Source organism: Hoplias malabaricus, chromosome 9, assembly GCF_029633855.1.
Source record: "Hoplias malabaricus isolate fHopMal1 chromosome 9, fHopMal1.hap1, whole genome shotgun sequence".
Taxonomy (NCBI): Eukaryota; Metazoa; Chordata; class Actinopteri; order Characiformes; family Erythrinidae; genus Hoplias; species Hoplias malabaricus.
Window position 1 is genome coordinate 1,889,710 of NC_089808.1, and position 17,861 is coordinate 1,907,570.

Sequence of the window (17,861 nt, forward strand, 5' to 3'; positions counted from 1 at the left end):
GAAACCCACGCAGACACAGGGAGAACACACCACACTCCTCACAAACAGTCACCCGGAGGAAACCCACGCAGACACAGAGAGAACACACCACACTCCTCACAGACAGTCACCCGGAGGAAACCCACGCAGACACAGGGAGAACACACCACACTCCTCACAGACAGTCACCCGGAGGAAACCCACGCAGACACAGGGAGAACACACCACACTCCTCACAGACAGTCACCCGGAGGAAACCCACGCAGACACAGGGAGAACACACCACACTCCTCACAGACAGTCACCCGGAGGAAACCCACGCAGACACAGGGAGAACACACCACACTCCTCACAGACAGTCACCCGGAGGAAACCCACGCAGACACAGGGAGAACACACCACACTCCTCACAGACAGTCACCCGGAGGAAACCCACGCAGACACAGGGAGAACACACCACACTCCTCACAGACAGTCACCCGGAGGAAACCCACGCAGACACAGGGAGAACACACCACACTCCTCACAGACAGTCACCCGGAGGAAACCCACGCAGACACAGGGAGAACACACCACACTCCTCACAGACAGTCACCCGGAGGAAACCCACGCAGACACAGGGAGAACACACCACACTCCTCACAGACAGTCACCAGGAGGAAACCCACGCAGACACAGGGAGAACACACCCTGAAGGGGGCGCCAGTCCTCCACAGGGCAAAGGACACATCCTTATAGTTAAAAATCTTAGCGCTTTAGGCTTCATTAATAATGATATTAAAGAAACAACAGTAATATAGGTCCATGAAGCATCACACTTATTTTAAAGCAGTAATGTTAGAGTAAAATACGATCTAGTGTTACTTTAAATGAACATTTAAATGCAACACACACGCTTTTCAAATAAAAAAAACAAAACAACACAGTAAAGTGTTAGCTTTAAGCGTGTACCTGCAGTTAACATAAAATAAATGGCTACTTGAATCAGTGCACACTTATCTCTGCACATATCTCCTCCTAATGGCTGGATAAGTGCATATTCTATTCAGTAAAACATGATGAACCAGGGGCACAGCAGATGGAGGTGTAATTCTGAATGCAGAAGAATGAAATAAATAATGGGCTTCTGCTCAAATAATGCATGGAAATGTAGTCAGAACTCTTAAATCAAAATTCTCTGCTTCTTGATGAGTGCGGTACATAATGTATATGTTTAGAACCCAGGACACGGACGAAGACTTTATAAATAAAACATATCCTGGAAGAGGTTAGTGCTTGAAAGGGAATACGAGTGGTGGCGGTGATTTTGGAGGTGTATGTGGAACACTATCAATAGAATAAGCTGTTTGTTTACATTCAAATAACACACCCGTCTAAAGAGACAACAGCAACCATGTAACACCTGACCTTTTAAATACATGAAGTACAAATAGGAGATCATAAAACCTTGGAAACCTGTGTTAAGGCAAAATATACTATATAGAGTCTAGCCTTTCTTCATTCATTCATTCATTGTCTGTAACCCTTATCCAGTTCAGGGTCGCGGTGGGTCCAGAGCCTACCTGGAATCATTGGGCGCAAGGCGGGAATACACCCTGGAGGGGGCGCCAGTCCTTCACAGGGCAACACACACACTCACACCTACGGACACTTTTGAGTTGCCAATCCACCTACCAACGTGTGTTTTTGGACTGTGGGAGGAAACTGGAGCACCCGGAGGAAACCCACGCAGACACTGGGAGAACACACCACACTCCTCACAGACAGTCACCCGGAGGAAACCCACACAGACACAGGGAGAACACACCACACTCCTCACAGACAGTCACCCGGAGGAAACCCACGCAGACACAGGGAGAACACACCACACTCCTCACAGACAGTCACCCGGAGGAAACCCACGCAGACACAGGGAGAACACACCACACTCCTCACAGACAGTCACTCGGAGGAAACCCACGCAGACACAGGGAGAACACACCACACTCCTCACAGACAGTCACCCGGAGCGGGAATCGAACCCACAACCTCCAGGTCCCTGGAGCTGTGTGACTGCGACACCTACCTGCTGCACCACCATAATATTTATATTAGTTAGTTTTATTTTAACAATAAAACTGATAGTTTCGGCTCAGCAGTTGAAAAGGCTCTATCCCCTCTGAGCTTACGTTTTCGACCTCGGCACCGAGCAGAGACGTGGAGATGTAGCAGCTCAGCTCAGTGAGGTAAGGTGGTGGGAGTCCATTTAAAAATTTAAAAACATATCAACAAAACAAAACGAATCTTAAAATGTACTCTTAAATGCACAGGCAACCAGTGGAGAGAGGCCAGAATAGGAGTGATATGCTCCCTCTTACGCGATCCCTTTAAGAGTCGGGCAGCAGCATTTTGTACCAATTGGAGACATTTGAGGGAGGACTGACTGACTCCAAAATAGAGTGCACTGCAGTAATCCAGCTGGGATGTGATGAAGGCATGGATTACTGTTTGAAAGTGCTCATGTGTGAGAGAAATAGCTTCACCTTTGCCAGCTGCCTCAGGTGGAAAAAGCTGGGACCCATCTACTGTGCCAATTTGGCGGTCCAATTTAAAATCACTGTCCACCTTAAAACCCAAGTTTAAGATTGTTGGCTTCATGTACAAAGTCAAGGGGCCCAAAACAACTGGAGGGCCTTCACAGGGACCACTGGGACCAAACACCATCACTTCTGATTGTTTTGCTTTCATTAAAATGTAAAAAATTTAAAGCCATCCAGTCTTTAAAGTCACTGAGACATAACAAAAGTGGTTAAATCGAGAAAGCATCTTTTTTCTTCAAAGGGACATATATCTGGCTGTAGTCAGCGTAACAGTGGAATGTGATGCCATGTTTTCTCAAGATAGATCCCAGTGGGAGCAGATAAAGTGAGAAAAGGAGGGGTCCTAAAATTGAGCCCTGCGGAACCCCATATGATATGGGCACTGAGGAGGATTCTGAGCCAGCAAAACTCACACACAAAGTTCTGTCCGTCAGATAGGGCCTAAACCATTCCAAAGCACTACCACAAATGCCCACTAGATGCTGCAAGCGGGGAACTAAATTGTTGTGGTCCACTGTGTCAAATTCCGAAGTTAGATCCAGCAGGACAAGAATTGCATGGTCCCCAGAATCACTGGCCAGGAGGATGTCATTGAAAACCCTGAGCAACGCTGACTCTGTACTATGCAGGGTTTTAGAACCAGACTGAACAACCTCCAGGATATTATTCTCATCCAAAAATAATCTCAGTTGAGCATAAACAACTTTCTCCAAGATTTTTTTTTTTAAATAAAAAGGCAGCTTGGAAATAGGCCTATAATTAGCCAGTACCGTATGGTGGAGGCCAGGTTTCTTGAGCAGGGGTTGTACTACAGCATGTTTAAAACTCACAGGAACAACACCAGAAGACAGACAGCTGTTAATAATGGCCAGAACCTGCTGCCCTATACTAAAGTGAGGAGGCAAAACATCACAAGGAGAACCTGAGGGCTTTAAATGGCCCACCACATCCTCTAAGTGCGACAGAGTCACCGGCTCAAACCTATCAAACACAGCCAAGCAAGGGGCGGAGTCAGAGGGGTCAACAGCAGGAGCTGTGATAAGAGCTTGTGCAGTAACAATCTTATCAATAAAAAAGTGCAGAAAGTCATTACACATGTCAGGAGATGCTTCCACACACACAGGCTGAGGGGCCTGTGTTCAGCTCTGTGATACTTCTGTGATACTGAACCAGGGCTCCAGTATAACTTTGGGCTGTATAGTTCTTAATGGAACCACTGAGTCCAGTATGGTTCGGCAGGAGGAGAGAGACCAGGAGTCAGGAGGAGAACAAAGCTGACCAGCAGTGAAAGAGTTAAAACTCAGAGCAGGCCAATTTCATCTGTCCAATGTGGAGATGTTTTGCCGAGTAGCTAAAGTCAGACCAGCTGGGATGTTATGCGAGGAATTAATATGTCAAGTCTACAGCAAAACTGTGAAAAAGGTCCTCAGTCATAGGTCTTGGGAAAGTGACCCAAATATCGAGGAAAGGATTTTCTTTGAATCCGAGAGGGAGAGAGAGTGTGTTTCTGTGATGATAACCCAAAGAACATAATAACAAGATAATTAAAGGTCCATACGTAAGCCCCCCACCACCCACCCACCACTGGTCATCCTTATTCTACCGCTCATATGTTCAAAGAAAGCCCCGGCTACTTTGATGTACTCCTGCTTCCAGCTACTCTGTGGGGGGCCCTGATGGTTTGACCTTACTGTTCCACCAATCAGCCATAACATTAGATCCACCTGCTTCTTTCTACAATCGTTGTCCGTTCTCTCGGCCCCACTGACCAGACAGGAGCACCTATACCTTTTGCAGTTACAAACTGAAGCCCACCTGTTGCTTTGCATACTTTGTTTGCCTCTTTTCACCACATACTTCATTGTCCAGGACCACCACACAGCATGGATGACTTGGGTGGTGGATCATTCTCAGCGCTTCAGTGCACTTCTGTAAAGCTGCCTTGTACGGTGGCGCAGCAGGTTAGTGTCGCAGTCACACAGCTCCAGGGGCCTGGAGGTTGTGGGTTTGATTCCTGCTCCGGGAGACTGTCTGTGAGGAGTGTGGTGTGTTCTCCCTGTGTCCGCATGGGTTTCCTCCGGGTGACTGTCTGTGAGGAGTGTGGTGTGTTCTCTCTGTGTCTGCGTGGGTTTCCTCCGGGTGACTGTCTGTGAGAAGTGTGGTCAGTTCTCCCTGTGTCTGCGTGGGTTTCCTCCGGGTGACTGTCTGTGAGGAGTTTGGTGTGTTCTCTCTGTGTCCGCGTGGGTTTCCTCTGGGTGACCCTCTGTGAGAAGTTGGTGTGTTCTCCCTGTGTCCGCGTGTGTTTCCTCCGGGTGACTGTCTGTGAGGAGTGTGGTGTGTTCTCCCTGTGTCTGCATGGGTTTCCTCCGGGTGACTGTCTGTGAGGAGTGTGGTGTGTTCTCCCTGTGTCTGCGTGGGTTTCCTCCGGGTGACTGTCTGTGAGGAGTGTGGTGTGTTCTCCCTGTGTCAGCGTGGGTTTCCTCCGGGTGATCCAGTTTCCTCCCACAGTCCAAAAACACACGTTGGTAGGTGGATTGGCGACTCAAAAGTGTCCGTAGGTGTGAGTGTGTGAGTGAGTGTGTGTGTGTTGCCCTGTGAAGGACTGGCGCCCCCTCCAGGGTGTATTCCCGCCTTGCATCCAATGATTCCAGGTAGGCTCTGGACCCACCGCGACCCTGAACTGGATAAGGGTTACAGATAATGAATGAATTAATGAATGATTTAAATGGTGCTGGTGTTAACCACTGTGGTACTGGAGGTTTTAAACACTGTGTCGCCCCATTCTCCACTCTGGTCCACGCTGTAGATCAGAGACAGTACCTACATTTGTTGCTTCACAGCTTCATCAGTGGACACAGGACATCCTTGGCTGAATATTTTTGGTAAAAGAGTTAGCGCTAAACTCCAGGAGCACTGCTGTGTCTGATCCAGCTATACCAGTACAATATTAGCACACCACCACCATGTTAGTGTCACTGCAGCACTGACAATGATCCACCACCCAAACCCAACCTGCGCTGTGGGGGTCCCGACCATTGAAGAACAGGTCGAAAGGGGCAAACAAAGTATGCAGAGCAACATATGCATAACAAGTCTGTAATTCCATAACTACAAAGTGCTCCTAAGGCATAATGTAGAAACAAAGAGGTGGTCATAATGTTATGGCAGATCACTGTACATCCTCCAAGACGTCTCATGTTGATAGGTTGCAGTAAATGATTTTGGACACTAAGGGGGGATGTTCACATCTGAATGGAAGGCGAGTACTCTGGCAGTGAAGGGAGGCATTCCTCCTGCTGCAGTGCTGCCCTTCTTAAGTCGAGGAGCTCAAGCAGAACCCAGAGGAACTTCTGCATCTCTCCACAACTGTCTGACAGCCTCTCTGCTACTCTCCACTCTGGTCCTGAGGAGTGCTGGGGGGACTCTTGAGGAATTCTAGTGGAGTTGAGTGGACATTTGCAATCTGTAGTACACTTAAGCCACCAATCAGGAATTGCTGCAAGTCTAGGATGCAGTTTGGAGTATTGTGACAACACAGCCCTATGAATAACATTAACCTAAAACTTACAACAGGGCCATTTACCAGACACTCAACACCAGCTGAGTAACCACCGAGCTGCTTCAGCAATTTGTAAATGTGGCTTTAAATGCCCTCTACAGACAACAGAGGTTTGGCAGGGTGTAGAGAGTAATACTGCTACCCTCTACGCAGCAGACTGCAGTTCACTTGCCTGATCAGACTCTATACCAAGAAGTTTTTTTGTGCAAAACCCCTAACCTTATTATTCACTGAACTCTATGTAGTATTTTGACATTAAAGGGAACCCCGGGTGGTAACACTTTAATATCAAGGAATTACTCTAAATCAAGACACATTGGATAAAAACACAAAAATACAGGGTGGGCCTTTTATATGGATACACCTTGATAAAATGGGAATGGTCGGTGATATTAACTTCCTGTTTGTGGCACATTAGTATATGGGATGGGGGGAAACTTTTCAAGATGGGTGGTGACCATGGCGGCCATTTTGAAGTCCGCCATTTTGGATCCAACTTTTGTTTTTTCAATGGGAAGAGGGTCATGTGACACATCAAACTTATTGTAACATTTTATAAACTTGTAAATAACTCATGAAAGAATAAAGTTACGTTAAAACCAAGGACACCATTGTTTTTCTTGTGAAATTCCCAATAAGTTTGATGTGTCACATGACCATCTTCCCATTGAAAAAAACAAAAGTTGGATCCAAAATGGCTGACTTAAAAATGGCGGATTTCAAAATGGCCGCCATAGTCACCACCCATCTTGAAAAGTTTCCTCCCTCCCATATACTAATGTGCCACAAACAGGAAGTTTATATCACCGACCATTCCCATTTCATTAAGGTGTATCCATATAAATGGCCCCACGCTGTAGTTTGTTTATTTGGGAAGCAGAGGAAGTTACCTTGAATCTTTGCCACGTCGTTTTGCTGATGTATGTCATTTCTACTAGAAGGTGTCTTCACAGCTTCCCCAAACATAAAATAAGGAGAAAAATCTGCTTCCAAAAGCCCCTTGGCTCTGCTCTCGCCACTACACTCCTGGCGCATTATATTCATTCAGTAGACCACAGCCGCTGAGAGACTGGATTGATGCTGTTGGTTTTAACTTAATGCAGTGCCCACAGATTTCCCACATAGGAAGCCCTAAAGCCCTAGAATATTGAGTGAGAACCACTCAAAGCAATGTGGACATACACGGATTCTCTCCCAGTATTCAGCCTCATTAACAGATCCTGGAACTGAAAGTACAGCCTTAGCGCTCATGGACGAATCTGACGAATCGCTAGCTACTTAACTCCGGACAGTACAGCAGTCAGTAGGGGTGCAGTGTTTCTCTGTCAACACAGGCACACGGTTCCCATTGGGAACCATCAGCCATTTTGCCCCTTTCTTTGTCTCCACTTGTCATCGTTTTGACTCCTCGTGTGTCGTTGTCAGTGGTTTCAGTAATTCTGCGATCTGGCTCAAACTGAACACAGCGTGAACAGTGGTCCTGTGAGTTCCAGCGTGAAGCTCCACTAACAGCCGGGGATCCTTTTAAAATTACAGCTTCAAAATCATTGTGATGCTTCACTGACCTGTGATAAGGACAGCGGAGCCTCTGACGTTGCTGCTCTGTGGTCAGCACTGCAGAAACGGCACTATGTACCTTTTGGAAGAGGGTAGGAAGCCACCACCCCTCTCTACCCACATCCTACTGATTGCAGGACAGTGCTGTAAAGTGAAATACAACTCTGCAACTGTAGGCGAAGCTACCAAAGTACCAAATATTTCCTAGTGTTCCTTTAAACTGTAAGAGAATCCGTATGATTAAGATATAAACAAATGCAGAGATAAAAGACTACAGAGTAACTTTACCTCCCCGCACTCTGGTCTTTGGCCGTTATTAGTAGTAAAAATAAAGAAAGCCCCATTTAATTATGTTGTAGATGCATTATTAGGACAGTGACAACAGTTAAAACACCAATAACAAATCTATATACACAGAAACCCCTACATATCCACACGAAGCCAATGTACCTATAGAGATTGTCCAGACGGCTGCGATTTTCAGCATGGCTTTGGTGCGCGAGTTGAAGCGGCTATGCTGGATGGGGTTGCAGATGGCCACATAGCGGTCCAGAGAGATGGCACACAGGTGCATGATGGAGGCTGTGGAGAAGAGCACGTCCAGGTAGATCCAGATCGGACACAGAGCATTGGGCAGTGGCCAGGCATAGTCTAAAGAGAAGACACAAAATCACTGTTAGTGTTACCGATGTCATATTGGTTCGACAAACTTAAAGCAATATCTGCCAACAATGAAAGGAGGCTGTAGTAGAGGCAGAGGGCGAGGGGTGTTGTGGGGGGTAAATGTGTTATCGTATTTAATAACAGCTGCTATGTAGCTTTCGGATCAATTACAAAAATAAATAAATAAATAAAAATAATGAGTAAAACTTGGTGGGTTGGTTTGACATTGTGAGACATGTGAATGATTTAAGCTTCACAATTACCTGCTCGTGTGACCTAAAGGACGGGTCTTATGTCTATACCTGTACCTGACCAAATACAGTGGAACCTCTACTAGCGAACTTTCCAAAATACGCACCGTGCATTTGAATATTTTTTGCCTCCACCAACGAACCACGACTCTAGAAACGAACCCGAGCCTCCGCCGAGCCGACGGCTGGAAATGGCCACTGACCCCAATAGGCGAGTCTCCCAGCGCCCCCAGACTTGAGTGAGCTTTTAAGATTAGCACATTGTAGCTTTAGCAATTTAGCATTAGCGTAAATAGCAGACAGTGAAATTCGTTAAGCCGTATCTGCGCTTCGTCTCCCCACATTCACCACCTACTCTCCGTTATTCCACCCACATCCCACCTCCCGTCATACAGCCAGTGCCTGTGTTACTCCTCCAGCCAGTCATCACGTCTTCAAGGTAGCGATGTGTAACCACTTACAACTTTATTATTTCTTTTTTATTACTGTTTCCACTGTATTTCTCTTTTATTTTTAGTAACGCTACATGTATTTTTTTACTAATTTGAGAGTGTTGTAAACATAGATCAGTGCAAAAAGGGTGACTTTCGGGGTGGGGGCTGGAATGCATTAATTGCTTTTCCATTATTTTAAATGGGGAAAACTGACTTGAGAAACTGACTTTTCCACTTACGAACCGGGTCACGGAACGGATCAAGTTCATAGGTGGAGGTTCCACTTTATCTAAATAAATAATGCTGCATGTGCTTTCCATTCTGATGCTTGCTGTTGTGTTGGTAGCATCCTTTGTAAGCAAAGAGTGCCTCTGAGAAGAGTTCAAAAGCAATTCAAGCAGTTGGATGGGTTTGAGAGGGATGCATCCTATAGGACTATGGGAAGCGGGATGGTCTTACCGAAATCTGCAGGTATTACTAGTGTTGCACCAACTGTGTGAGGATACTGAAGTTGCATGGGATGGATTATCACAAGACACCATTAGGAACCTCTACAACTCTTTTTTTCTTTTACAATGAGTGTAAATAACAGGTTCTTAATGGCTCTTAAGAAAATATTGTATAATTACATAATACATAATAATAATACAGTTAGAATATATTGTCTGTAAATTAAATTAATGCAGATATTTTGTAATTTATGAAAATCCTAATTAAAGATCATATATAACTAATACTGAAGGCACAGTCGAACAGTCATTCATAAAGAAAAAGCAGGTAAGAAATGAACTAGAGAGAGAGAGAGAGAGAGAGAGAGAGAGAGAGAGAGAAAGATCATGGTGGATCAACTGCATGTAATCTGGATTTACTCATGGCATTAAAGAGTCACAGAAGGTTTAAAGCACTTTGATAAAGCTGAAGGGGTGAGTTTGCACTAAAGCTGACCTGTATTAATAGAGGATCTGTGGGATAGAGGGGTCACACGGAGGGGAAAATGATGGTGACATGAAGGGCAGAGTAATAGCACGGTAGTCATCTGCTTTTAAGCATGGGAACAGACTCAGGAGACCGGTGCTCATTCCAGCTGCTCAGAGTTGAGCCTCGATGTGACAGGCCAGGGAACAAGTGTCTGAAGAAAGAGGGGGGCCGTGAAAGTGTGTTCGGAGCAGGGAAATTCAGCAGACACTTCAGATCAGCGTTCTTCCTCTGAGAGCAGACGCATAATCACCCTGATCCACACTCTGCAGCACACTGCAGTCCACCTCATTCCTAAAATCTCAGACTCTAGGTCAGTGATACGCTCCCTTCTCAATACCAGAGCTAGCATTAGCATGGGCTTCTGTGACAGACAGACAGACAGAGAGAGAGAGAGAGAGAGAGAGAGAGAGCTATAAATAAGAGTTTAATGGTTAAATAAGAACAGAGAAAGGGGAAAATAAGAGAAAGAAATTAAGAAAAATAAATAAAACAAGAAAGAATGATAAACTGGGCCACCATTAGCCACGTAGCCACTGTCACAGAGGTTTTTCTGGCGTTTCAAAAACAGGAAAAGCCCCAAATACGTCCCCTTGTCATTGGAAGGTCTGGAGAAGCTTTGGTGCTTCATATCAATGCCTTTGTTTACAATAATAACCAATAATAACTAACTATAAACTAGTTTCTCTTGTCAGTTGCTGACAGTGTGTGTGAGATCATGGAAAGCCTGTTATTTCCTGTTCACACAAAGCTACAAAACTGAAGCACCGTGTTGAGATGACGTTAAAGCACCTCATTTACCAGAAAGCAACAAGACAATATTTTAACATCTGAGTTTTTGAACATTTCTGAAACCAAGCGCCTTTACATTTTATCAGGGATCTACACTCGATAAAGGAACAGGGCCTCGCTGGAACTAGATATTTATTACTGACTTACATTTCTACAAGGGTCCGACTGATAAAACGCTGCTGTAATTCATTCACAGACTCCTTTATTTTGAGTAACGCCTCGCTCTGGTGTTCTTTAATGATCCGGAGATTTCCCCCGTTTTCTATAAAGTTAAACACAAAGCCGTGCAGATGTCCTTCACTCGTCAGAAAGTCAGTAACGGTGAGGCGTGTCCGTGTATTCGTGTCGTTACAGGGACAGAGATGACTTTCTGTTTGTTAAATATAGAGTAGAAAACAAAAGGCTGTCACAGAAACATTCTCCAAACATAAAGAAGAGACTATGATAAATATTACTTCAACAACGTTCAACACGTTTCTGTTGGAGGCTCCAGTGAAACACTGAGCTGCACAGCGGTGGACGGTGGAGCTACAGCGCTGAAGCGGCGCGAGTGTGTCCCAGTTCTGACCCCTTGAACACTTCAACCTTCGCGCTTTCTGCTCACCTTTCAACAACGTCATCACAGTGAACATTTTAATGAAAGAGTTAGGGCTCATAGCAATGGAAAAGGATTGGGGGAAATCCTGCAGACAACAAAACCCCAGATATTGTTAGCGATTTAGAAAGTCCCTGCCGGACGCATTCTTTTAGGTCCCGAAAAGAGACTTGTCCAGGGAAAGGAGGACCTCTGGTCACCGCCGAATGGTTCCAAACTTAGTTCACGAACTGGAAATACGGCTGAACTAACAACAGACGGGAAAACAGAAAAGTAATAAAGAATAAACAAGAGAAAAGAATCAAAGAATGAATGAGTCAGAAAAAGGGGCAACTACGTAAGAATGAAAGAAAGACATTGTGAGCAGAGGGAAGAGGGCAAGAGAGAGAAAGAGACAGAAGATCCAGAGAAAGAGAAAGAAGGATTAGAAAGAGAAAGCAAGAGAGAAAGAGAAAAAAGGACATAGTAAAAAATGATACAGAAGGAAAGAGAGGGAGACAAACAGACAGAGATTGTGATGGTTGTTGTAGGCATTTGTACAGCGTAAGTGTGTTGTCTAGGTGTAATTGTGCTGCAGGCAGACAGACAAGGACATGATGTACTGGTGTGTGTGTGTGTGTGTGTGTGTGTGAGAGAGATGAGTGTAATGCTCTGAAGTGATGTTTTGAACACATGATTAGAGCATGACTGTGAGCTGTGCTGTGTATACACACTCACACACACACACAATTGATTAACCCATGCTGGTCATGTGAAGTAGCTTCATTCTCCTCCTTGCTGCATTCTCACTGGGCCTTAACAAGCTGTGTGTGCAGAGCAGAGGAAAAGCAAACAACATCCAGTGGAAGAAGTCGGTACATAAACCCAGTCGAGCTCTTTTTACACCTTGCGCATTACTGCATGTGGCCACAAAGCAGGCTGAGAGCGTGATAACAGAGCTATTGATGGGAGGGAATAGTGTCTGTGTTTCACAGAGCGCTGTGTTGGGTTTGGCAGAAACCTCGGTGTGTCTTTGGGGTCTGGCACTTGGTCGATGGATGCGTGCACACACACACACACACACACACTGTTGGAGGATTTCAAACTCCACTGACCAGGGACGGAACATCACTGTAGTTTGCTGGAATCTGCTGGAGCTCAATGAAGTGTGTACTTTGTTTCAAATCCTCAGCATTGATTTGTGTTCCAGTCTTTAACCCTTTAATAATCCTTATCTGAGAGTCCAATCCACCTACCAACGTGTGTTTTTGGACTGTGGGAGGAAACCGGAGCACCCGGAGCTAAACCCACGCAGACACAGAGAGAACACACCGCACTCCTCACAGACAGTCACCCGGAGGAAACCCACGCAGACACAGAGAGAACACACCACACTCCTCACAGACAGTCACCCGGAGGAAACCCACACAGACACAGAGAGAACACACCACACTCCTCACAGACAGTCACCCGGAGGAAACCCACACAGACACAGAGAGAACACACCACACTCCTCACAGACAGTCACCCGGAGGAAACCCACGCAGACACAGGGAGAACACACCACACTCCTCACAGACAGTCACCCGGAGGAAACCCACGCGGACACAGAGAGAACACACCACACTCCTCACAGACAGTCACCCGGAGGAAACCCACGCAGACACAGGGAGAACACACCACACTCCTCACAGACAGTCACCCGGAGGAAACCCTCGCAGACACAGGGAGAACACACCACACTCCTCACAGACAGTCACCCGGAGGAAACCCACTCAGACACAGGGAGAACACACCACACTCCCCACAGACAGTCACCTGGAGGAAACCCTCGCAGACAGTGCCCAGTGATCCTGGCTAGGCTCCAGACCCACAGTGACTCTGAACTAGATAAGCACTTACAGACAATGAATGAATAAATAAATAATTTATTCATATATTCATTCATGTATTCATTCATCTTCAGTATCCAGTTCATCCTGATCAGGGTCGCAGTGTGTCTGGAGTCTATCCAAAATCATTGGATGCAAGGCAGTAACCCTCAGTACAGGGCATACCATAAGCAGATTTATATAAATGAAAAGTTCTCGACTTTATGCTAATGAAAACAAGTCGCCCTGGTTGGCAGCCAATCAGGAATCAGAAAATGCCATAGTGCGTTATGTCACTTTCAAACTACTCACTGAAATTAGTGTTGATGGAAGACAGAGGAGAAGAGGCTACATTACTGATCCCCTTGGGGAAATTGATTCTCTGCATTTAACCCATTCATGGGAATGAACACACAGCCACACACAAGGGGCAGCGAACACACACAACCGGGGCAGCAAGCTGCGAGCCCCAGCACTCTGAGAGAGACTGGGGTTTAGGTGCCTTGGCTCAAGTGCACATGTATGTATGTGACATTATAAACCACAGTAACACCTAATAATACCGCTCGTGTTTTAAAGTGTACTTAACCAGCTCTTACAGTGTATCCTCCCATGTTCTAGGGTGTATTTCCCCCTGTTTAAATGTGTACCTCCATGAATATTCCACATTATTGTAGTTACTGACAGATATAAGTATGAATTAAAATGAAAATAGCAGCTTAATTTGCTTTAAAACTGACAATTTTATTAAACTGACGGAAAAACCCGAGCTCTCTACGGAAATTCTCGAACGCAACCGTGACGTCACTGGTGGACAACAGCTGAACAACGCCGCGGTAAAACACCGTTATGACTGACTGTTATGACAGTATCTAGCTAAATAACCAACATTATTCATGACAGTAGCCTAGCAATAAGCTAAACTCAAATGTAGAGGTACCGTTATTCTTGTAAATGTGATCGAAGTCGAACTCGAATTCATCCGACACTATAAACCTCCGTAATGCAGCTACGTAGCCGAGTATAATCTGAGCACCGAGTTTAGCGAGTCAAGCTAACGTTAACTAACACCAACTAAAACAGGCGAAGTGAGTGTCCTTACCCTGTTTACCTCCATGTTACAGAGGCTCTTGAACACCTTTCGTTGGTGTCCTTACATGCCCATATTGTTGGAAAAGCGCCAGTGAAATGAGCTACAGATAACGGAGTGAGCGGATGGTCCTTTCCAAAGTGCCCGTTTAAAGTGGACAAATTTAGTCCATTTTCTGGATATTTTGGGATCTTTGGGTCATTTGTTCACAGATGTCCCACTGTACATTGAATGATTGCAGCCAAAAACAACACACCTTTTCCTCATTGTGCATTAAATTAAGTGCAGCTTCTAGAGTGTTGTCCACCATCTACGTCACAGGCAAGACGCCTATTAGAGTTTCCCAACACCGCTGAGGGGGGGGACCAACGATCTTTTAAACCTTATTCCTTCAATTAGTAAGAAATAACATGTTTTCTGACTCTCAATAAACACAAGTTAGGAACTCAAACTCCACTGTATTTATTTGTTTGACACTTTCATAGAGCTGGTGCCTTTAATAAACAACTCCTCTCTCACCTATTACTCTGCAAAAAAGTTTGTGGCCTGCAGCTCATTGGACAGTGTTGAAAAGTCTGAGACCCCTGATGCCATGATAAATCCCAAGATAAAGAACCTGATAGAACTTCTGTGGCATTGTTTCTTCCAACGCTTAACGTATTTGCTGTTAATGTGAAAACTGGCATTTGTTGATCTCTTAAAGTCTATTACCTTCATGTTACAGATTGTACTCAGTGAACAGTTAATAGAATCCCACAGCGTTTCTGAACCTAAAACACTGCATGCATCTGTAGCATATGGTCAATTACCACAGATAATCATTTCCCTGTATTTAACAGCATCTGTCCATTGACTTCTATTACAATATGTTTGGAGTCAGTGGGTTCCCTGTCCTTTCCTAAGCACAGAGTAACAAATGGAAATGATTGCTCATGGTAATCGACTGCTCCCCAGAGAAGAAGCAGATAAAGAGGTGGATGAACAACACTGGGGTATTCCTCTAAGACTGGGGCCAAGGTTAAGTTATGAGCAGCAAACACATTCTACACGAAGGGTGCGGGACTTTGTACAGAATAAATCTTAAACCATTCCCTAGTTTCTGCTTTTTTCAGAGCACCGAAGCTAAAGAAACAGCATTTACTTTTGAAATACAGTCCACAGACTATTGGATAAACATCAGTCCAAACCACACACACACACACACACACACACACACACACACACACACACAGAGAAAGTCTATTGCTAAGCAAATCAGAAGGGCAATTCCACTGGGACAACAGGGACATTGGCACTGCAACGAAGTGCCAATGCATTAAAAGCAATGACTCAGTCTCTCTCTGTCTCTCTCTCTCTCTCTTTCTGTCTCTCTCTCTCTCACTCTCTCTCTCTCTGTCTCTCTCTCTCTCTCTCTCACTCTGTCTCTCTCTCTCTCTCTCTCTCTGTCTCTCTCTCTCTCACTCTCTCTCTTTCTCTTTCTCTCTCTCTCACTCTCTCTGTCTCTCTTTCTCTTTCTCTCTCTCTCTCTCTCTCTGTCTCTCTCTCTCTCTCTCTCTCTCTCTCTCTCTCTCTCTCTCTCTCTCTCTCTCTCTCTCTCTCATAGCCTGAGGCATCAAATGAAGTATTGAGCAGAATATTAGGTACAAAAGGAGACAGCTCCCCTCTGTTTACTTGTGTATGATTGATGAAACCCGGTGACTGACTGAGGATAAGCGAACCTGAAGTTTTCAGCGTGTGTGAGTGTGAAAGCGACAGAGAGCTGTGGAATATTTCCCTGAGGGGTGTACCTTTATGCATATTAGCTCCGGATGAATCACGTTTGTTGATGATTGGTTATACTGGGTGATGCTAACTCATTAAAAACTGACGTCCAGGGGAATGGGTTCATGTATTGCTCGGTATGTGGTCACCTTAAAAGTTAATTCCACAGATTTTTCACTAAAGAGATACTGAGCATTTCGTATATATCAATAAACAATAGGCACTGGACAGCTCAACACACGTAGAAGAGCGTTCTAATAGCCCTGTGTTGTTATAAAAGACACTAACAGATGCGTGTGTATACTAGCATGCAACTGAGTGATGGAAGGTGGCGGACAAACACACTACAAGCCTCAGACAGATGAGGTGTCACGGACTGCGACATGTGTTCTTAGCATCACACTTAGCATCAGCCCTTTAGTTTATTCACTTAGTGCAGAAAGCAACGATAGAAACAGAGTGAGGAGCCTGAGATATTACAGTTTTATTATTGAAATATACAACGATGCACTTGACACCTATAAATAAAGCATTCCTTCATTCTAATGAAGCTTTCTATGTGGATGACTGATATTTAGAACAGGGCTTTTGCTAGCGGTAAGTTGCACTCATCAACTCACTAGCATTATTTAGCACAAGAGATGGTGTGTCAAGAAATGATGAGAATTGGATTACACCGCGCATGACAAATGATATAAAAACGTTCCTCCGTCTTGTGCGGTAAAGTGCTACCTGTTTTGTTGCTGAACTGGAGAATAGGAACCGTGATAGTTCACAGAAAAAGGTTCTACTTTGCAGTGTTTTCGCCTGTGAATAATTTACTAAATCATCTATGTGCTTAGTAAAAGATAGTGATTTTCAGAGCTGTGTTTGGGGTCTGTTTCTGAGCCAATAGCAAGCATCAAAGAGTGTATCATTAATTTCTGACCAAAGACTGAATGTATTGGTTTTGAAATATTGGTAATCAATTCTTCATTTCAGCATCAGTGCTAACAGTGTTCTATTACCTGAGCCGGCTGTGATGTGAATGCGTGGCTGAGTCTGAGTGGAGGATTGCTCACTACAGGGATGATCTACACAGTTTTGGACGTTCTTAAATGAGTTTGAACAAGTGTGAGTATAAGCTGTTAAACAGGTTTAAGCCAAAAATGTTTTAATTTAATAAGAATATTGATATATAGTGGTAAAAAAAAGACACATCACAGTATAAAAATAAAATAATAATAACATGTATAACAGGTAATGTCTTAGGTTTCAGCACATTCACTCACACCTACGGACACTTTTTGGGTCACCAATCCACCTACCAACGTGTGTTTTTGGAGCGTAGGTGGAAACCGGAGCACCCAGAGAAAACCCACGCAGACACAGGGAGAACACACCACACTCCTCACAGACAGTCACCCAGAGGAAACCCACGCAGACACAGGGAGAACACACCACACTCCTCACAGACAGTCACCTGGAGGAAACCCACACAGACACAGGGAGAACACACCACGCTCCTCACAGACAGTCACCCGGCGGAAACCCACGCAGACACAGGGAGAACACAACACAATCCTCACATAATACAGTCACCTGGAGGAAACCCACGCAGACACAGGGAGAACACACCATGCTGCTCACAGACAGTCACCCGGAGGAAACCCACGCAGACACAGGGAGAACACACCACACTCCTCACAGACAGTCACCCGGAGGAAACCCACGCAGACACAGGGAGAACACACCACACTCCTCACAGACAGTCACCTGGAGGAAACCCACGCAGAC

The 17,861-nt window shown here is 45.1% G+C and overlaps 1 protein-coding gene across 1 annotated transcript in view; it reads right to left on the reverse strand.

The window, feature by feature from the left end:
• The window catches only part of htr2cl1 (5-hydroxytryptamine (serotonin) receptor 2C, G protein-coupled-like 1), a 37,288-nt gene that overhangs the window by 12,288 nt on the left and 7,139 nt on the right, over nt 1-17,861 (reverse strand). Inside the window, exon 2 of the mRNA XM_066681190.1 lies at nt 8,125-8,325. Within this exon, the coding sequence (XP_066537287.1) occupies nt 8,125-8,325 (201 nt within the window). The remainder of the gene's footprint in view (nt 1-8,124; nt 8,326-17,861) is intronic.